The sequence below is a fragment of the Culex quinquefasciatus genome, chromosome 1 (assembly GCF_015732765.1).
Source record: "Culex quinquefasciatus strain JHB chromosome 1, VPISU_Cqui_1.0_pri_paternal, whole genome shotgun sequence".
Classification (NCBI taxonomy): domain Eukaryota; kingdom Metazoa; phylum Arthropoda; class Insecta; order Diptera; family Culicidae; genus Culex; species Culex quinquefasciatus.
Window position 1 is genome coordinate 57,166,280 of NC_051861.1, and position 19,090 is coordinate 57,185,369.

Below are 19,090 nucleotides of genomic sequence, written 5' to 3' on the forward strand. Positions count from 1 at the left end.
TCGGAAAACTCCCGCAAAAATTCAATGCTATACAGACCGTCGACCAATTTCCCTTTAGCAATAACCTCGCCTTTATCATCGAAGATGACTTCCCCACCATGAAAAGTGACCCTTTTCCCAGCAGTGGTGGCCTTTCTAACCGAGGTTTGTTTCCAAACCCGGAATAAAAAGAACATTGTAAAGATTAACCATCTTTATTACGTTTCCAACAACACTTCTCAAAGTGACTTTACCCATTTTAACCGCCCTCAGGGACTCACCTGATTTGGCGGTGGAAATAATTAACGGTTGCTTCATTTCCTCCACTTTTTCCAATAGGTTCTCCTCGCGAACCATATGGTTTGTAGCGCCCGAGACGATGACAAAACGCACCTTTCTTTGCACCGGCCGCTCTCCCATCCAGATCGCTCTCCTTAAGGCCGCTCGACGATTTTCACGTGGTTGTTCGCGAGCTACACAGAAAAAAAGTTTAAATTTACCCGACACTGAAACCATGTTTTACTTGTGTTGCGACGAGAATCAAAGATCTGCTTGTCTGTGTTGCCTGAGAACTTAAGCTAACATTTTGAATAACTCTGTTCATTGCCAACTGCTAAGATGAAGAAAGATTAACACCAAAAAGTACTCAAAAAGAAGAGAATCAGTTGCACCAATTTGTGAAGAAAGATCCGGAAAACCGAAGCCAAATGAGATTGCAGGAAGGGTGTTTAATTACTGAAGTTGTTAAAAGAAGTTAAATTGAATTGGATTAATAAAAATGGATTCTAGTTTTAGCTGATCAACCACAACAATCGGGACTTTCGATCTGCTCAAAGAAATTCAGCCCAATTAGGCCTTCGCAAATCTCAACACTAAAAAATTATTCAATTACCATAATTTCGCTGAAATGTCCCAACCGAAGACTAACCTGTGCAAAAGATGTAAAGCAGGCGTAGATCCGGGAGGCGCGGACATTTTCACCTGCAAGGATTGCAGTGCCCATTTCCACGATAGCTGCTTGACGGTGCACAACTTCACTCCGAACATAGATTGGAGATGCGATCTGTGCTCTAACCTCAATTCGAGAATTCCGGCTATGATTGTATTGAACCTTCAGAGATTACAAGAGGAAATTGCACTAGAAAGGAGAATTCTGGAGCAGAAATATGCAATCTTGGGAAATCACCTGAGTGCGCTGCACAACAAAACCAATCATGTCGGGCAGGATCAACGTTAGATGCCGTACACACTTCCTATGCTGAATTGAAGGACGAGCTCTACTCATTCCTACAAGACCAGAAGAAGTCATCATCAATTACAGCCGAAGACTACCTACAACAAATGTTCGCCCGACAAGTAATTCCGTCTGATCTTCCTAACTTTAACGGACGACCAGAAGATTGGCCAGTATTCTACAGCAGCTACAATAATTCAACTAGAGCCTGCAAGTTTAGCAACGTCAAAAACCTGATAAGGCTACAACGTTGTCTCCAAGGTCCAGCTACACAAAAAAAAAGTTGAATTTTGGAATGTTGAAAATTTGGAAGGTTGAATATTACCTCTTTTTTGAGTAATATTACATAAAAAATGTGTAAAGATGTGAACCTGATGAATATTCATCAAAAACTGATGAAAATTCATCATTTTCTGGGTAAAATTCATCTTTTTCTTTAGCATAGCATAGCATAGCATAGCATAATGGTTCTGCACCACGCTGTAGGGGGTGCCACAATGGTCAATTCAATATTCTTAGACAATTTGATTGCTGCCCGGTACAACCAAGAATATCTAAGAACGTAAATTTCCACACTGTGCTCGAAGGCTACGCCCATACAGTCCCGTGGGGATTTGGGAGGGATGTTTTTGTTGTTCACTAGTGGCAAAAGTGCAGGGAACCCATGCGACTTTTAAAAGTGAACGGAATATTTTTGGGAGGTTTGGAATGGGGGTTAGGGGAATTTCATCGGGCCGATGAAAATGGTTGAGTGCGTAATGTATTTAATGATTTGAATGTTTCTAAGTGTAAATGTGAGTCTGTAGTGTATTATCTAATAAGCATATAGTTTTGTAATAATGATAAATAATAAATATAATAGATATAGTAAATAAAATAAATATAATGAATATAATAAATACAATCAATATGATTCCAGGAAGCTGTAAAAAAAAAAACAGTTATTTAAAATATAAATGCTCCAGATGGTTCCCATGTGGTTTAAAAAGTTTCGTTAATTTAAGCAGTTTGATCATATATGGTATGAGGAGATGGTATATTACAGGAAAGGAATAGGATAAGGAATAATATGAACGTTAAAATAAATCATATAGTGAGTAGACAAATTTACATGTAGACATTTGATTCAAAATAAATTAATACTTGACTTAACGATTTTGGAGGTCTCCCAACATCTTTAGGGTATTGTATTTGGTATTAAAGGGAGGTAAAAACAAAGGAAAATGCATTTTTTATGTTTTTTTTATTTACAGACACACATCGATATCCGCACACGAACATGCTAATCTTCAGTTGCTTCGAGTAGTGTTCGATTGACAAGGTTTACAGATGATTTGTTAGTGGAAGAGATAATTTTCAGTTCGTTCAACTTAACTAGCTCAAAAAGCTTACGAAGTAGTGTCGGAGTTTTAAGATTAAGAATAGAACAAAATTTTATAAATATTTCAAAGGAGGTGGCAAAATTTTGCTCTCCGCATGGCAAGGCTATTCCTTGCACTATTATGTAATACGGTCCACTGAGCAGCTCCTCTGCGACGCAGACCTTGTGTGGATCCATGTTGGGATGCAGCCTTCAACGACATCTTTGTTGGCGGTGGTTTCGCTGGGCTGTAAAACAAAATAATTTTAAAATTTGCCTCTAAACTACTTAAAGAACTCAATCTAATCTAATTTTATCTTATCTGATAACAAGAGATTCATGCACAATTAGGAAGAACTGCCTACTTATTTCTCTATTGACAAATTCCTTTTATTGGGGCAAACAATTTTCTAAATTTCTCTCCTAAAGTGATAACACTTACTGACGTCCAACGCATTAGTGGTTCAGCCATGGAAGCGCTTATGCTCTTGTCGCCGGAAATGGTCCTTTTAACCCCACAGTTGCTCATCTTCTTCATCAATCTAATGGCAGAGCGAAGTTCTCCTGTTTAAATAGAAAGATAAACAAATTTATAATATAACAGATTTAAATTTTTAAACAGTTCACACACAAAGGAATAACTTACTGTCAGCAATGTCACTAAATCCTGTATTGTGTGAAAGGCAGCTTAAAAGAAACTTTTTCATATTCGAGTTTACGTTATGTTGAGGATACGTCTGTTCAAACATTTGAAGAACCTAACAAAAGATAAAATATAAAAATCGTTCTAATTCAATTATTCATCGATTAACTTACAACAAGGCCGTTGTATGAAACGATGTGCGGGAAAACTGTGGCAATGTCTGATAGTGATTTTCCCTGTTGTACCAAAAAGGCAAAATGCGGATGGCATTTTGCCATTCCGTCACAAATTTGTTTCATGTGTTGGTTATTCGGCCGCAACGCCGCAATGAGTTCGGCGTCGTCCATCAAATGTTCACAGGGATCTGGCAGACTTTTGGAGGACGAAGAAACTTCCTATTATTTTTCTCCACTTTCCCGCGAAGATTTCCAATTTTCCACTCAATAATTCCTGTGTGAGGTCCTTTTTTCGCCTCCATTTTTCCAAAGAAAAACGACTGAAATAAAAAATACAGTTTAATTTTTTTCCAATAAAAAGACCTCATTCCCGAGTCGATTTGGGTTTTTTAAAGCGATTCGGGTAGTTTGGAGCTGGGTGCTGAAAAGACAGAATGCGTAACGTGATTTTCGAATGCTCCCCACTGCTACCCACTAATACAACTGCACTACAGCTGTAAACATAAACAAAGTAGAAGGCTATGTTCAAGCTCAAGCGTGACATATTTTTTGCTGCTAAAGTGACTTGTTTTGAAACATTTTGGATCTGTTGATGTTAAAATTTTCGTTGAAAAATTAAGTGCTTCTCGCTTTTATTGTTGGTAGACTAAATTATGGGTGGCCAAAAGAGGCCTTTTTGTTTTCCACGTGACAAAATATTGTGTCAGAAGTGGGTGTATCTTTGAAGCGCAGTGATAATGTTGGATTAAGATTATTCAAAATTATTTGGTATGTGTCATCTATATTCATTGATAATTCGTTGCTTACATTGCAAAAAGGGTCATAAACATAGGTTTTGCGTGAGAAATGGCGTTTCTGGAGTTTTTTTTGAAAAGGTCCAATAAACCAAATTTCCAGTTTTTGCTTTTGGGTGTTTTTAGAACCGCCTTGATTCAGGGTATTAAAAACACCAAAAAGCAAAACTGAAAATTTGGTTTATTGGTCCTTTTAAAAAACTCCAGGTTTATTGAAATGCTAGCGACAAGTTATGCCAATCTCGATTTCAACCCTCTTCTTAAGATTTCATGACCTCAAAAGCTCGACGCCACCGACAAAATAAATTATAGATCGATTACAATACATGCCACTTCTTGGTGTTATTTTGCGAACAGTAAATTGGTTCCGCTTTGACAGTTCTAAATTGAGGCCGCTTTGTTTTCTTGTTCAGGTGGGGCAAGTGTACCATATGAATTTTTAGTAGGGAAAAAAATACGAATTGCTGCAACAACATATTTTATTGTAAAATAAATACATAAACGTTCTTAAAAACTGGTAAACAATTGTTAAAAAAATTGTCCATGCAAAATATAGTGATATTATGAAAATTTCCCTTTTTTCATCAAAGTAATATTTTTTTTCGTAAAAGCGATCAAATTTTTAGTAACATACTATTATTTAATCTAAAAATGAAAGAAATGTTTCAAATACATCCTAATCTGATGTATCTAAGTGATAACAGTTCAATTGTTAGCAAATTAACATGTTTTTTCATGCATTGTTCCTCTTGCCCCAACGGGTTGTTCGTCTTGCCCCACTAGTTGAGTAGAACGTACGGAAAATCATTTTTTTTTTAAATCATTTTTTTGCATTAAAAACAGGATTTTTTTAAAACATGTTCTATCAAAGTCTTAGTCAAGACCTGAAATAAGATGTTAATTAAAAAATCCGACAGATTTTTAACGTTTTTGATGGGTTACAACGATCATTTCCTTAGCTTGTTACACTTGCCCCACTTTCCTTACTATTCTGCACTCAGGTTTGGAGTTGAACCGAGTGACCCGCAGAATAATGAACAATGTTTTACAGTAAAACCCCGATGGTTGGATACCAATTGATTTTAGTTTGACATCGTCTTTACATAGATCTGATAGTGTTCGAGACCCCTTTGTAAAAAGGGACACATCAAAACAAACGGGGACATAATAAAAAGTGTCAAACCATCAGGGTTTAATTGTATTTTATAATACCTCGATAGGATCGTCAGGAGATGCCTTGGTCTTTTCGAGCTGGGGAAAGGATTTCAAAATATTTTCAGCCAGCTGTTGTTTTTCACTCAGACTCGGATAACTGAAACGAGAAGTACATTGATAATACTATAAACAGTTAATTTGTCATTGATTACTTACTCTTTGTTCAAAATCCTTTCTTTAAAGTAGTGATTGTTGAGAATGCTATTCATCTGTCGCAGTTTTTTCACGTTAGGAACCTTCCCGTAAATCAGGTCATGAAAAACTTGTTCAAAATTACGTGCTGCTCTTAAAATTGTCTTTATTTCATCAACCTACAAGAAATATAAAAAGCATTTTTTTAAATTATTCGGTAAAATTATAAACTTGATAATGCAAAGGTTTTATAGGGAATAGTACCGTTGTTTGATGTTGATCTGTTTGGTCATCCTGCGGAGGTTCAATTCCGCTCGATTCGTTCTTACTATTTAAAATGTTGATTGCCTTCAAAATAAGTTTTTGGGGTCCTTTTTGAGTAATGCCCATTTCAATAATGTCATTGTTGTCAAGATCTTGAAGGGAGATGTCAGTTATCTTTTCAGCTGGAATAAAAATAAAAGCGTAGTTATAAAACCTACAAAATATATACAAAAATAACCCTCTCCCGCCTAAGCAATAAAATTGAGAACTTAAAAATCAAAATCACAAATATTTTAAAGATAAAGTTTTTTTTTAATTTTTTGTAAATTTTTTTTTTCTATTTTCCATGTTCTATTTGATATTTTCTATTTGCTTTTTTCTATTTGATATTTTCTATTTGATATTTTCTGTTTGATATTTTCGATTTGATTTTTTCTATTTTCTATTTGCTATTTTCTATTTTCTAATTGCTATTTTCTATTTTCTATTTTCCATGTTCTTTTTTCTATTTTTTTATTTTCTATTTGATATTTTCTATTTGATATTTTCTATTTGATATTTGATATTTTCTATTTGATATTTTCTATTTGATATTTTCTATTTGATATTTTCTATTTGATATTTTCTATTTGATATTTTCTATTTGATATTTTCTTTTTGATATTTTCTATTTGATATTTTCTATTTGATATTTTCTATTTGATATTTTCTATTTGATATTTTCTATTTGATATTTTCTATTTGATATTTTCTATTTGATATTTTCTATATTCTATATTCTATTTTCTATTTTTTATTTTCTATTTGATTTTTTCTATTTGATTTTTTCTGTTTTCTATTTTGTATTTTCTATTTTCTTATTTTTATTTTCGATTTGATATTTTCTATTGGATATTTTCTATTTGATATTTTCTATTTGATATTTTCTATTTGATATTTTCTATTTGATATTTTCTATATTCTATATTCTATTTTCTATTTTTTATTTTCTATTTTCTGTTTGATATTTTCTATTTGATTTTTTCAATTTTTTATTTGATGTTCGATATTTTCTATTATTTGAATCCTCGAGTAAGAGTACGACAAGATAACACACACACACACACACACACACACACACACACACACACACACACACACACACACACACACACACACACACACACACACACACACACACACACACACACACACAAGCGCGCGCGCGGTATTGATTCCCCCCGAAGTAATATCGAAAGGTGGTCCCGAGGGGAAAAGGGCACGACGTTCAAGGACTGGTTTAGTAATCTTTCCCTGTTCCTGAGGGGAACACCCGTGAAGAGTATCGGGGCCGGCATTTACAAAGCGGATTCAGTGACAGTTTATTAACCCTTTCAGGCCTGATGGGTCATATATGACCCATACCGAAATTCGGTTGTATAAAATCACACAGTGCTCAAAACATATAACATTCTTCAGCAAAGTTGTAATTTATGAGTTTCTCTACCTAGGAAAAAATGTTTGAGTGGTTGTTAATGGCCTTTTTGACGACCTAGAACATCCTGAAAACCTGAAATTTGGAAACTTCAGAAAATGTTGAAGATAGTTCAGGCTTACAACGATTTTTCAAGGCAAATGAAGTTTATTTATTACCAGTCACATCCCTACGACCATTTGGGACCACTTTGATCCCTTTGGATCTCTTTTGGGATGATCTGGGTCCTCCAAAGTGTCCTGGAATACAGATCTTGGAGTCTACCGCCGTAACAACACGATTCTACCAAGTTTCCGATTATGGTTCATATTCAGTGATGTCCCTGGGACCATTTGGCAACACTCGGAGCTATGTGGATCACTTTTGGGATGATCTGGATCCTCCAAAGTGTCCTGGAATACAGAACTTGGAGTCTACCGCCGTAACAACACGATTCTACCAAGTTTCCGATTATGGTTCATATTCAGTGATGTCCCTAGAACCTTTTGGCAACCCTCTGAGCTATGTGGGTCACTTTTGGGATGATCTGGGTCCTCCAAAGTGTCCTGGAATACAGATCTTGGAGTCTACCGCCGTAACAACACGATTCTACCAAGTTTCCGATTATGGTTCATATTCAGTGATGTCTCTGGAACCTTTTGGCAACCCTCTGAGCTATGTGGGTCACTTTTGGGATATTCTGGGTCCTCCAAAGTGTCCTGGAATACAGATCTTGGAGTCTACCGCCGTAACAACACGATTCTACCATGTTTCCAATTATGGTTCATATTCAGTGATGTCCCTGGAACCTTTTGGCAACCCTCTGAGCTATGTGGGTCACTTTTGGAATGATCTGGGTCCTCCAAAGTGTCCTGGAATACAGATCTTGGAGTCTACCGCCGTAACAACACGATTCTACCAAGTTTCCGATTATGGTTCATATTCAGTGATGTCCCTGGGACCATTTGGCAACACTCGGAGCTATGTGGATCACTTTTGGGATGATCTGGATCCTCCAAAGTGTCCTGGAATACAGGTCTTGGAGTCTACCGCCGTAACAACACGATTCTACCAAGTTTCCGATTATGGTTCATATTCAGTGATGTCCCTAGAACCTTTTGGCAACCCTCTGAGCTATGTGGGTCACTTTTGGGATGATCTGGGTCCTCCAAAGTGTCCTGGAATACAGATCTTGGAGTCTACCGCCGTAACAACATGATTCTACCAAGTTTCCGATTATGGTTCATATTCAGTGATGTCCCTGGAACCTTTTGACAACACTATGAACTATGTGGATCACTTTTGGGATGTTCTGGGTCCTCCAAAGTGTCCTGGAATTCAGATCTTGAAGTATACCTTTATAACATCACGATTGTACCAAGTTTCCGATCATGGTTCATATTCAGTGATGTCCCTGGGACCCTTTGGCAACCCTCTGAGCTATGTGGGTCACTTTTGGGATGTTCTGGGTCCTCCAAAGTGTCCTGGAATACAGATCTTGGAGTCTACCGCCGTAACAACACGATTCTACCAAGTTTCCGATTATGGTTCATATTCAGTGATGTCCCTGGAACCTTTTGGCAACACTAAGAGCTATGTGGATCACTTTTGGGATGTTTTGGGTCATCCAAAGTGTCCTGGAATACAGATCTTGGAGTCTACCGCCGTAACAACACGATTCTACCAAGTTTCCGATTATGGTTCATATTCAGTGATGTCCCTGGAACTATTTGGCAACACTATGAACTATGTGGATCACTTTTGGGATGTTCTGGGTCCTCCAAAGTGTCCTGGAATTCGAATCTTGAAGTATACCTTTATAACAACACGATTGTACCAAGTTTCCGATCATGGTTCATATTCAGTGATGTCCCTAGAACCTTTTGGCAACCCTCTGAGCTATGTGGGTCACTTTTGGGATGATCTGGGTCCTCCAAAGTGTCCTGGAATACAGATCTTGGAGTCTACCGCCGTAACAACACGATTCTACCAAGTTTCCGATTATGGTTCATATTCAGTGATGTCCCTGGAACCTTTTGGCAACACTATGAGCTATGTGGATCACTTTTGGGATGTTCTGGGTCCTCCAAAGTGTCCTGGAATTCAGATCTTGAAGTATACCTTTATAACAACACTATTGTACCAAGTTTCCGATCATGGTTCATATTCAGTGATGTACCTGGGACTCTTTGACGAACACGAGAAACCAATCCGCGGACGTGGAGATAAGTGAGATTGAGGGTAAACCTCGTATATTTTTGACCCATATAGAGTTCGATACCGATCATATAGCCCAATTTTCAGCTCGAATTTTGCCTGAGACTATGTTAGCGAGTAGAAAGTTGCAGTTGAGGCATTTCTCCGTGTATTGCTACAGAGTTTTTCAATGCTCAGATTCAGCCGCCCACAGATCGTTCGAGAGATTGAATGTGTTGGGTTTTGGGAGGTTTATGACTTGAACAAATTCAACTAACGCTACAGTCAAAATCCTCCCTCGACCGCCACCTACCCCTTTTGCCTCGCCAGATGGAATTCAAGCCATTCTTTCGCTTACAAAGCGAAACCCGCCAGGAGCTGGCACCCTTTAGCATTACTAGACTCCAAGATTTGTATTCCAGGACACTTTGGAGGACCCAAACCATCTCAAAAGTGATCCACATAGCTCATAGTGTTTCCAACGGGTCCCAGGGACATCACTGAATATGAACCATAATCGGAAACTTGGTAAAATCGTGTTGTTACGGCGGTGGACTCCAAGATCTGTATTCCAGGACATTTTGGAGGACCCAGACCATCCCAAAAGTGATCCACATAGCTCATAGTGTTGCCAAAGGGTCCCAGGGACATCACTGAATATGAACCATAATCGGAAACTTGGTAGAATCGTGTTGTTACGGCGGTAGACTCCAAGATGTGTATTCTAGGACACTTTGGAGGACCCAGAACATACCAAAAGTGATCCACATAGCTCATAGTATTGCCAAATGGTCCCAGGGACATCACTGAATATGAACCATAATCGGAAACTTGGTAGAATCGTGTTGTTACGGCGGTAGACTCCAAGATCTGTATTTCAGGACACTTTGGAGGACCCAGACCATCCCAAAAGTGATCCACATAGCTCATAGTGTTGCCAAAGGGTCCCAGGGACATCACTGAATATGAACCATAATCGGAAACTTGGTAGAATCGTGTTGTTACGGCGGTAGACTCCAAGATGTGTATTCTAGGACACTTTGGAGGACCCAGAACATACCAAAAGTGATCCACATAGCTCATAGTATTGCCAAATGGTCCCAGGGACATCACTGAATATGAACCATAATCGGAAATTGGTAGAATCGTGTTGTTACGGCGGTAGACTCCAAGATCTGTATTCCAGGACATTTTGGAGGACCCAGACCATCCCAAAAGTGATCCACATAGCTCATAGTGTTGCCAAAGGGTCCCAGGGACATCACTGAATATGAACCATAATCGGAAACTTGGTAGAATCGTGTTGTTACGGCGGTAGACTCCAAGATGTGTATTCTAGGACACTTTGGAGGACCCAGAACATACCAAAAGTGATCCACATAGCTCATAGTATTGCCAAATGGTCCCAGGGACATCACTGAATATGAACCATAATCGGAAACTTGGTAGAATCGTGTTGTTACGGCGGTAGACTCCAAGATCTGTATTCCAGGACATTTTGGAGGACCCAGACCATCCCAAAAGTGATCCACATAGCTCATAGTGTTGCCAAAGGGTCCCAGGGACATCACTGAATATGAACCATAATCGGAAACTTGGTAGAATCGTGTTGTTACGGCGGTAGACTCCAAGATCTGTATTCCAGGACATTTTGGAGGACCCAGAACGTCCAATAATGAAATGTAACTTTTTTTTGCCTGTTTCTGTTTACTCATGTAAAAAATTAACTACTGGTACCAAAATTGTAGATTAACACAGCTCAGAAAAATTCAGGCCTGAAAGGGTTAAACAACTAAATGTTAACAAAAAAAAACACGCGGTATTTATGTGATTTTATTAGCCTTCGGTAAAAAACTTTTTTGTGAAAAAAATGCAAACAGAACTTTATTTAGCTACAATATTTACTGGGAGCAATCCTTAGTTTTAATCGTCATTATATTTAAGACTTATGTAATAACAATCCTCATTCTGTTCCTGATTGCATGTCCACAAATTATAAGTTTTTCTACTTAGAATTTTTGCCTCATTCATTCTTACAATATTTGTAGAAACTTTCACTTTGTAAGCAAATAACACGCCATTGAACCCAATGACATCTAATTCCTGAACTACAAAAATTAGATTTTGATTAATACTAACTGTATAGAGTAACAATCCATAAAAATTACCTTCAACTTTTACGTACTTCAATACATAACCTGGTCTAAAATGAGTTCCATTTATAGTTAAATGTTGGACTAACTTAACTAAATCCGAAAAACGAAACTATTGGCACTACGCCCCCCGGGGCATGGCCTTCCTCTAACGTGGGATTTCTGCTCCAGCGCCTCTGACGAGACAGGAGAAACCGGGACCGACGTTTTACTTCACCATCCGATAGAAGCTCAGTGGATAAGGCGGGAATCGAACCCGCGTCTCATAGCATCATCGGGATCGGCAGCCGAAGCCGCTACCCCTGCGCCACGAGACCCACTAAACTAAATCCATATTAGGGTAATCAAACAATACCAATGCTGTATCAATAAGATCTTTTTTAACTAAACTAGATTTTAGTATAATAGGTTTGTCAACTATGTAGTTATGATTAATGATAGAATTCGCTTGTTTAACTGCTAGTCTGTTAGACATACTGAAAGTTAAATTAATACGATTGTGACAGGTAGCGACTTGGCTTTTGGACTCTTTAAACTTCATTTCGTACATAAAACAGCTATTATTAGCAACTGGACCGTTCTCAATACATAACTTATAATAATGTGAAATATGATGGATTTTATTTATGGCACTAGTTGCAGAGAAACGTTTTAGAAATACTTCATGGAACAGTTCCACGGCCTTTTTCAAATCGTTAATCAAATTTAATGTTAGGTTATTCGAGAAAGAAATAAAACAGATTTCAAGAAGGTAACTTATCAACTCTTTGCTATAATTAATGGAATCGAATAAATCATAGAAAATAAATGGGAAACATCTCAAAAGAAGCCAAGTTTGCGATGCGCTTTGACTCAGTGTATGTCCTTTGGATTTTAAATTCAGAATGGTAAAATTCCTAAGGGTTTGACAGGAGATTCTACCTGACCGTAGTCGAATTTGGTTATGCGATGGTTGAGTTCGTCGATACTTAATTTGCCAGACTTCACCGCCTCTTGGAAAATATTTTTGATAATCATTGGGACAACCCCCTCGAGTAGATCATGCATGGGATCAAAACAAGGACTCTCTGGCCACTTGAAGTACGTTCGAGACAGCATCGCTGTTTCAGTCCGGTTTCTTTGCGGAGTGCTTTCTTCTGGGCCGTTGTGATACATGCTTCAATTGAATTTAGTGCCTGTTCGACGCTAGCGCTGGTTCTAACTGGAAAGGTGTCTCCTAGCTTCCCGTCGTGAAGTTCCGGTCGTGAGATTTCACAATTTCGGCAAAATTTGCTGATGCAGATAACAAACCAAATACGTCGTGTGCAGCTAAAGTATCTCCCAAAACATTAACTAATACTGCTCTTATAGTCATAGATGTTGATCCTAACTGCAAAGGAACGCCTGCCTCACTTTCCAGAAGAATCAAATCTTCGATCAGAAGATTTAGAACCTTACTGTAACCGTATGTTTTTAAATGGCACGATTTTATCATCATTAACAAGTAAACACTATCCAAAGATGAATTGACGCGCGGGTCGAAATTTTGTATCCGAAAATAAATGTTGGTAATCTTATTTTTCCCCTTTCTTGATCCTAACGGGTTGCAATATTCACCTTCGTCAAGATGAACCGACAATCTCAGCGCTTGCGGAAACCGTTGAAGGAATTGGTGAGTCGCGTAATGTTCCGAATCTTTGTATGTTTTTATAGTTCCTGATGGGCTCGCGTCCTCTGCCTCTACCATTCGTCGAGCTTCTGGATCGGACATAATCAATCTTAATGTATCAACCAGCGACAGATAGTGCACAGTGTCTTTGGTGAACGTTTCTTTCGTTGTAGTAAGCTTCTTTGGAAATTTTTGATGGAACTTTTTTTCCTTTGGACGTACTCAGTACTGTCGCTTGCGTTACTTTCTGCTTCCCTAACACTATCGTTGTCGGACGTGGTACATAACATCCAGCTCGAGATGATAACAATGCCACATTTTGCTCTGGGGTATGAACAGCTTCAAGTAGTTATATCGGGAATGTACAATGATTCGATAAAATCCTTAGTAATTTCGTCATCAACGGGCAACTGCTTATCATAAAGAAATTGTTTCACCTTGGCCATCGCGAATTTTTGACTGATTTTTAGGATCGTGGAAAAGCCGTCCAAAAATGCTTGAAGTTTTGATTCAGGCAGTGACACATCGCATCTGAGGTTGGTAACAAGATTTACTATGTGTTTTGAGGTTTCTTCGAGTGTAGCGCCTTCGTCGTCCATAAAATAAGGGTTTTGAATCCCCGGCAAATTGAGCATTTCCACATCATCATGAGCACGCACTTCTTCTGCTTCGCACATCTGTACATCTCCTCTTCGTTATCGTTTGTTGCTTCTTGAACGGGAATGTTGGTTGGGACTCTTGAGTGCTTGTCCAGAATGTGCCTCTTTAGATCTTTGAAATACCAATAAATACCACGACATATTTTGCATATGAATGGTGAAGCAGCCTTTGTACTGGTTGGAAGTTTGTGTTCGTTGATAAAATGTTGTTTTAGTTCATCAACATATCCCTGGACGCGCTGACAACATCCATGAACGTGGCACTGAAGTCCTTGATAGCATCAATAAATAAAATTAGTATAAAAAAAATCAGATAATTTATCAAATAACATTGCATTTGACAAAACAACATCAAAACAAAACGAGTAGTTTGCTCACGCAGAAAAATAAGACATATTGAATTCATAACAAAATAAGACTTGTGGAATTTTGATAAAAAACAGGCTAATTCTACAAAATATTTTTCTGCGTGTTAGCTTTAGTATAATAATTATAATCCAGTACCCTATATTTTTTGTTAGATAAACTTTACTGAACAATACAGACAGATAAACAATTAAACCCGATTGTTTGACACCATTTTTTTTTTGCTGTTTTGTATTTTTTTTATAACAAGATAATACTTTTCATCTCTAGCTTCATGCAACTTTGATTTGCTGTTCTATTTTTTTTTATAATACGTCCATTGGGTTTTTGGAGTAAAATTGCCAGTTTACCCAACAACCGTCCAACGCCTTAGTCCGTCGCAGGTCTTGGATTTTGACGGTGTCGCGGTCGAAGTACTTCAGGTACAGGTTGTGCGTACCTGTGACTGTTGTCTTTCGCGACAGCACTTTAATCTCCAGTGGCTTTATTCCGGCGTTCGAGAGGTGTCGCTTCAGGTCAGTGATCGGACGATAACCCTGCAAGACCACCTTAACAGGGGGCTTCTCTGGGTCGTATGTGTAGAAGTTGAAGTTGCTACGCTTTAATTCTTTAAGCACCATGTTGAAATTCTTTCTGTTTAGTGTGATCACTTGTACTGACGACTTATCGATTTTCAGACAATATCCTAGGCCTTCCAGTAACTCGTCAACATCGTCCGCCAACGTGTCTAAAACAAAAAATGGACGTGGTCTTCGTTCCGTTGGGAATTCTGGCTTTTTTTTTATTAGGTCCTATAAACAAATTTAAACATTGAGTGTATCCCGCTTACTCCGATGGACTTTGACATATGGTGTGAAAGGGATACACTCAAGGTTTACATTTGTTTATAGGACCTAATCAAAAAATGTCGAGAATTGTTCTTTTTTGACGTTGACACTTTTTTCCGTGCGCATCCATCGTCGTCGTAGTCGGTAGTACTACCGTCGGTGTTGTTGTTGTTGCTTTCTTCGTCGCTCAGCATCTGGAACTCGTTCACTTTGTAGACCGGGTTTAGTATTGTGATGGCATATTACTTCCACTTTTTTACTAATCCGGAAGTTGTTCTGAATCCCTAAATTTAAGTTTTGTAAAATTACTTCAATTCCTAAAATTTAATAAAAATGTAAAAAAAAATCTTATTTCTATTAAATTAAAAAAAATACAGTGACGGCTGTCTTTACGCTCCTCCTTTCTAAAATTCATATATTTTTTTAAAATCAAGATTTTAATATTTTGTAAGATTACTTAATTTAAAAAAACTTTCCGTAAAAAAACAATTTATATTTTTATTAAACTTTGAGGGATTTAAATGCTCATATTTTATTAAATTTTTAATATTTGTAAAATACCGCAAAAAAATAAAAATTTTACAAAAAAAATCTAAAGAAAAAAATATTTTTCAAAGTTTATGTTGGAAACTTATGATTGCAAAATAACTAGACAGGTGTATAATATATATGTAAATATCTAGTTCAATATAATCATGCTTACTGATAAGTTAGTGGCATAAATAGTGTCGAATTAGCATTTGTTAAGAAATTTAGGTATTGGGACAGCTGATTTAGACTGAATATAGTTAAAACAGTAACGACTATACATCCGTTTACATTAAAGTTTTCGTCACAATTCACCCCAGTTGATGATATTAATGTTCACATACATACAAAAAACATTCACAAATCATACATAAAATCCAACTTACCGTTGAGAATGTTAAGCGACTCCGGATCAAGGGTTTCTGTGAGAAATTCCATTTCTTCAACGGTGATCGTATCGAACCAACTGGATGTCCAAAGTCGAAAGGTACACGAACTGTTAGGCCAGCAGGAGACGGAAACCGCAGAGCACCCAGACCGATCAGCGAATCGACTGCTGTGCAATCTGTAAAAAATAAAATAAAACTTTAATATTTGATAGGAACTGAAACAAAATGAAGATTTTTACCAATGAACTTCTTTTACGCCGTCCGTGAAACGCACAAAATGCGAGGCCAGCAGGAGACGGAAAACCGCAGAGCACGTAACGTGGACGAGGACGGCCGTGAAACGCACGAACTGTTAGGCCAGCAGGAGACGGCAAACCGTAGAGCACGTAACGTGGACGCCGTGGATGAGGACCACCCAGACCGGTCAGCGAATCGACTGCTGTGAAATCTGTAAAAAATAAAATAAAACTTTAATATTTGATAGGAACTGAAACAAAATGAAGATTTTTACCAATGAACTTCTTTTACGCCGTCCGTGAAACGCACAAAATGCGAGGCCAGCAGGAGACGGAAAACCGCAGAGCACGTAACGTGGACGAGGACGGCCGTGAAACGCACGAACTGTTAGGCCAGCAGGAGACGGCAAACCGTAGAGCACGTAACGTGGACGCCGTGGATGAGGACCACCCAGACCGGTCAGCGAATCGACTGCTGTGAAATCTGTAAAAAATAAAATAAAACTTTAATATTTGATAGGAACTGAAACAAAATGAAGATTTTTACCAATGAACTTCTTTTACGCCGTCCGTGAAACGCACAAAATGCGAGGCCAGCAGGAGACGGAAAACCGCAGAGCACGTAACGTGGACGAGGACGGCCGTGAAACGCACGAACTGTTAGGCCAGCAGGAGACGGCAAACCGTAGAGCACGTAACGTGGACGCCGTGGATGAGGACCACCCAGACCGGTCAGCGAATCGACTGCTGTGAAATCTGTAAAAAATAAAATAAAACTTTAATATTTGATAGGAACTGAAACAAAATGAAGATTTTTACCAATGAACTTCTTTTACGCCGTCCGTGAAACGCACAAAATGCGAGGCCAGCAGGAGACGGAAAACCGCAGAGCACGTAACGTGGACGAGGACGGCCGTGAAACGCACGAACTGTTAGGCCAGCAGGAGACGGCAAACCGCAGAGCACGTAACGTGGACGCCGTGGATGAGGACCACCCAGACCGGTCAGCGAATCGACTGCTGTGAAATCTGTAAAAAATAAAATAAAACTTTAATATTTGATAGGAACTGAAACAAAATGAAGATTTTTACCAATGAACTTCTTTTACGCCGTCCGTGAAACGCACAAAATGCGAGGCCAGCAGGAGACGGAAAACCGCAGAGCACGTAACGTGGACGAGGACGGCCGTGAAACGCACGAACTGTTAGGCCAGCAGGAGACGGCAAACCGTAGAGCACGTAACGTGGACGCCGTGGATGAGGACCACCCAGACCGGTCAGCGAATCGACTGCTGTGAAATCTGTAAAAAATAAAATAAAACTTTAATATTTGATAGGAACTGAAACAAAATGAAGATTTTTACCAATGAACTTCTTTTACGCCGTCCGTGAAACGCACAAAATGCGAGGCCAGCAGGAGACGGAAAACCGCAGAGCACGTAACGTGGACGAGGACGGCCGTGAAACGCACGAACTGTTAGGCCAGCAGGAGACGGCAAACCGTAGAGCACGTAACGTGGACGCCGTGGATGAGGACCACCCAGACCGGTCAGCGAATCGACTGCTGTGAAATCTGTAAAAATAAAATAAAACTTTAATATTTGATAGGAACTGAAACAAAATGAAGATTTTTACCAATGAACTTCTTTTACGCCGTCCGTGAAACGCACAAAATGCGAGGCCAGCAGGAGACGGAAAACCGCAGAGCACGTAACGTGGACGAGGACGGCCGTGAAACGCACGAACTGTTAGGCCAGCAGGAGACGGCAAACCGCAGAGCACGTAACGTGGACGCCGTGGATGAGGACCACCCAGACCGGTCAGCGAATCGACTGCTGTGAAATCTGTAAAAATAAAATAAAACTTTAATATTTGATAGGAACTGAAACAAAATGAAGATTTTTACCAATGAACTTCTTTTACGCCGTCCGTGAAACGCACAAAATGCGAGGCCAGCAGGAGACGGAAAACCGCAGAGCACGTAACGTGGACGAGGACGGCCGTGAAACGCACGAACTGTTAGGCCAGCAGGAGACGGCAAACCGTAGAGCACGTAACGTGGACGCCGTGGATGAGGACCACCCAGACCGGTCAGCGAATCGACTGCTGTGAAATCTGTAAAAAATAAAATAAAACTTTAATATTTGATAGGAACTGAAACAAAATGAAGATTTTTACCAATGAACTTCTTTTACGCCGTCCGTGAAACGCACAAAATGCGAGGCCAGCAGGAGACGGAAAACTGCAGAGCACGTAACGTGGACGAGGACGGCCGTGAAACGCACGAACTGTTAGGCCAGCAGGAGACGGCAAACCGTAGAGCACGTAACGTGGACGCCGTGGATGAGGACCACCCAGATTGGTCAGCGAATCGACTGCTGTGCAATCTGTAAAAAATAAAATAAAACTTTAATTTTTGATAGGAACTGAAACAAAATGAAGATTTTTACCAATGAACTTCTTTTACGCCGTCCGTGAAACGCACAAAATGCGAGGCCAGCAGGAAACGGAAAACCGCAGAGCACGTAACGTGGACGAGGACGGCCGTGAAACGCACGAACTGTTAGGCCAGCAGGAGACGGAAAACCGCAGAACACGTAACGTAAACGCCGTGGTCGAGGACTGTGAAATCTGTAAAAAATAAAATAAAACTTGAATATTTTATTGAAGGAAAACCAACTAACTAGATGTCAGAAACTTCCAGTCTTGTTCGGCACCTTCCGGATTGTCCGGAAGATGGAAAGCAAAGTAAAAACTTCCTCCTCCAGCAAATGTTGCACCGTCCGGTCCACCCGAAGACCTAACCGGGTTGTCCGGAGGATGTTCAATCCGTTGGAGG

At 39.2% G+C, this 19,090-nt stretch overlaps 1 protein-coding gene and 1 long non-coding RNA gene across 3 annotated transcripts; both read right to left on the reverse strand.

Annotated features, from left to right (window-relative positions):
- Window positions 1-2,509: 2,509 nt before the first annotated feature.
- On the reverse strand, window positions 2,510-16,138 carry LOC6046742. The gene is given in 9 exon segments (XM_038263191.1): window positions 2,510-2,821; window positions 3,016-3,137; window positions 3,220-3,331; window positions 3,390-3,572; window positions 3,575-3,712; window positions 5,399-5,498; window positions 5,558-5,712; window positions 5,798-5,979; window positions 16,014-16,138. Coding segments are annotated over 9 exon segments (1,152 nt in total). The 5' UTR covers window positions 16,066-16,138; the 3' UTR covers window positions 2,510-2,713.
- A 123-nt stretch (window positions 16,139-16,261) lies between these two features.
- On the reverse strand, window positions 16,262-18,887 carry LOC119765625. Of its 2 annotated transcripts, none has more exons than XR_005276861.1 (9): window positions 18,702-18,887; window positions 18,158-18,366; window positions 17,887-18,095; window positions 17,616-17,824; window positions 17,344-17,552; window positions 17,072-17,280; window positions 16,800-17,008; window positions 16,528-16,736; window positions 16,262-16,464 (listed from the first exon to the last, which is right to left on the reverse strand). It is a non-coding gene; the product is annotated as an uncharacterized LOC119765625 (long non-coding RNA). The 2 variants fall into 2 exon arrangements; XR_005276860.1 differs by lacking the exon at window positions 18,702-18,887 and adding an exon at window positions 18,430-18,503.
- Between the last annotated feature and the right edge of the window lie 203 nt (window positions 18,888-19,090).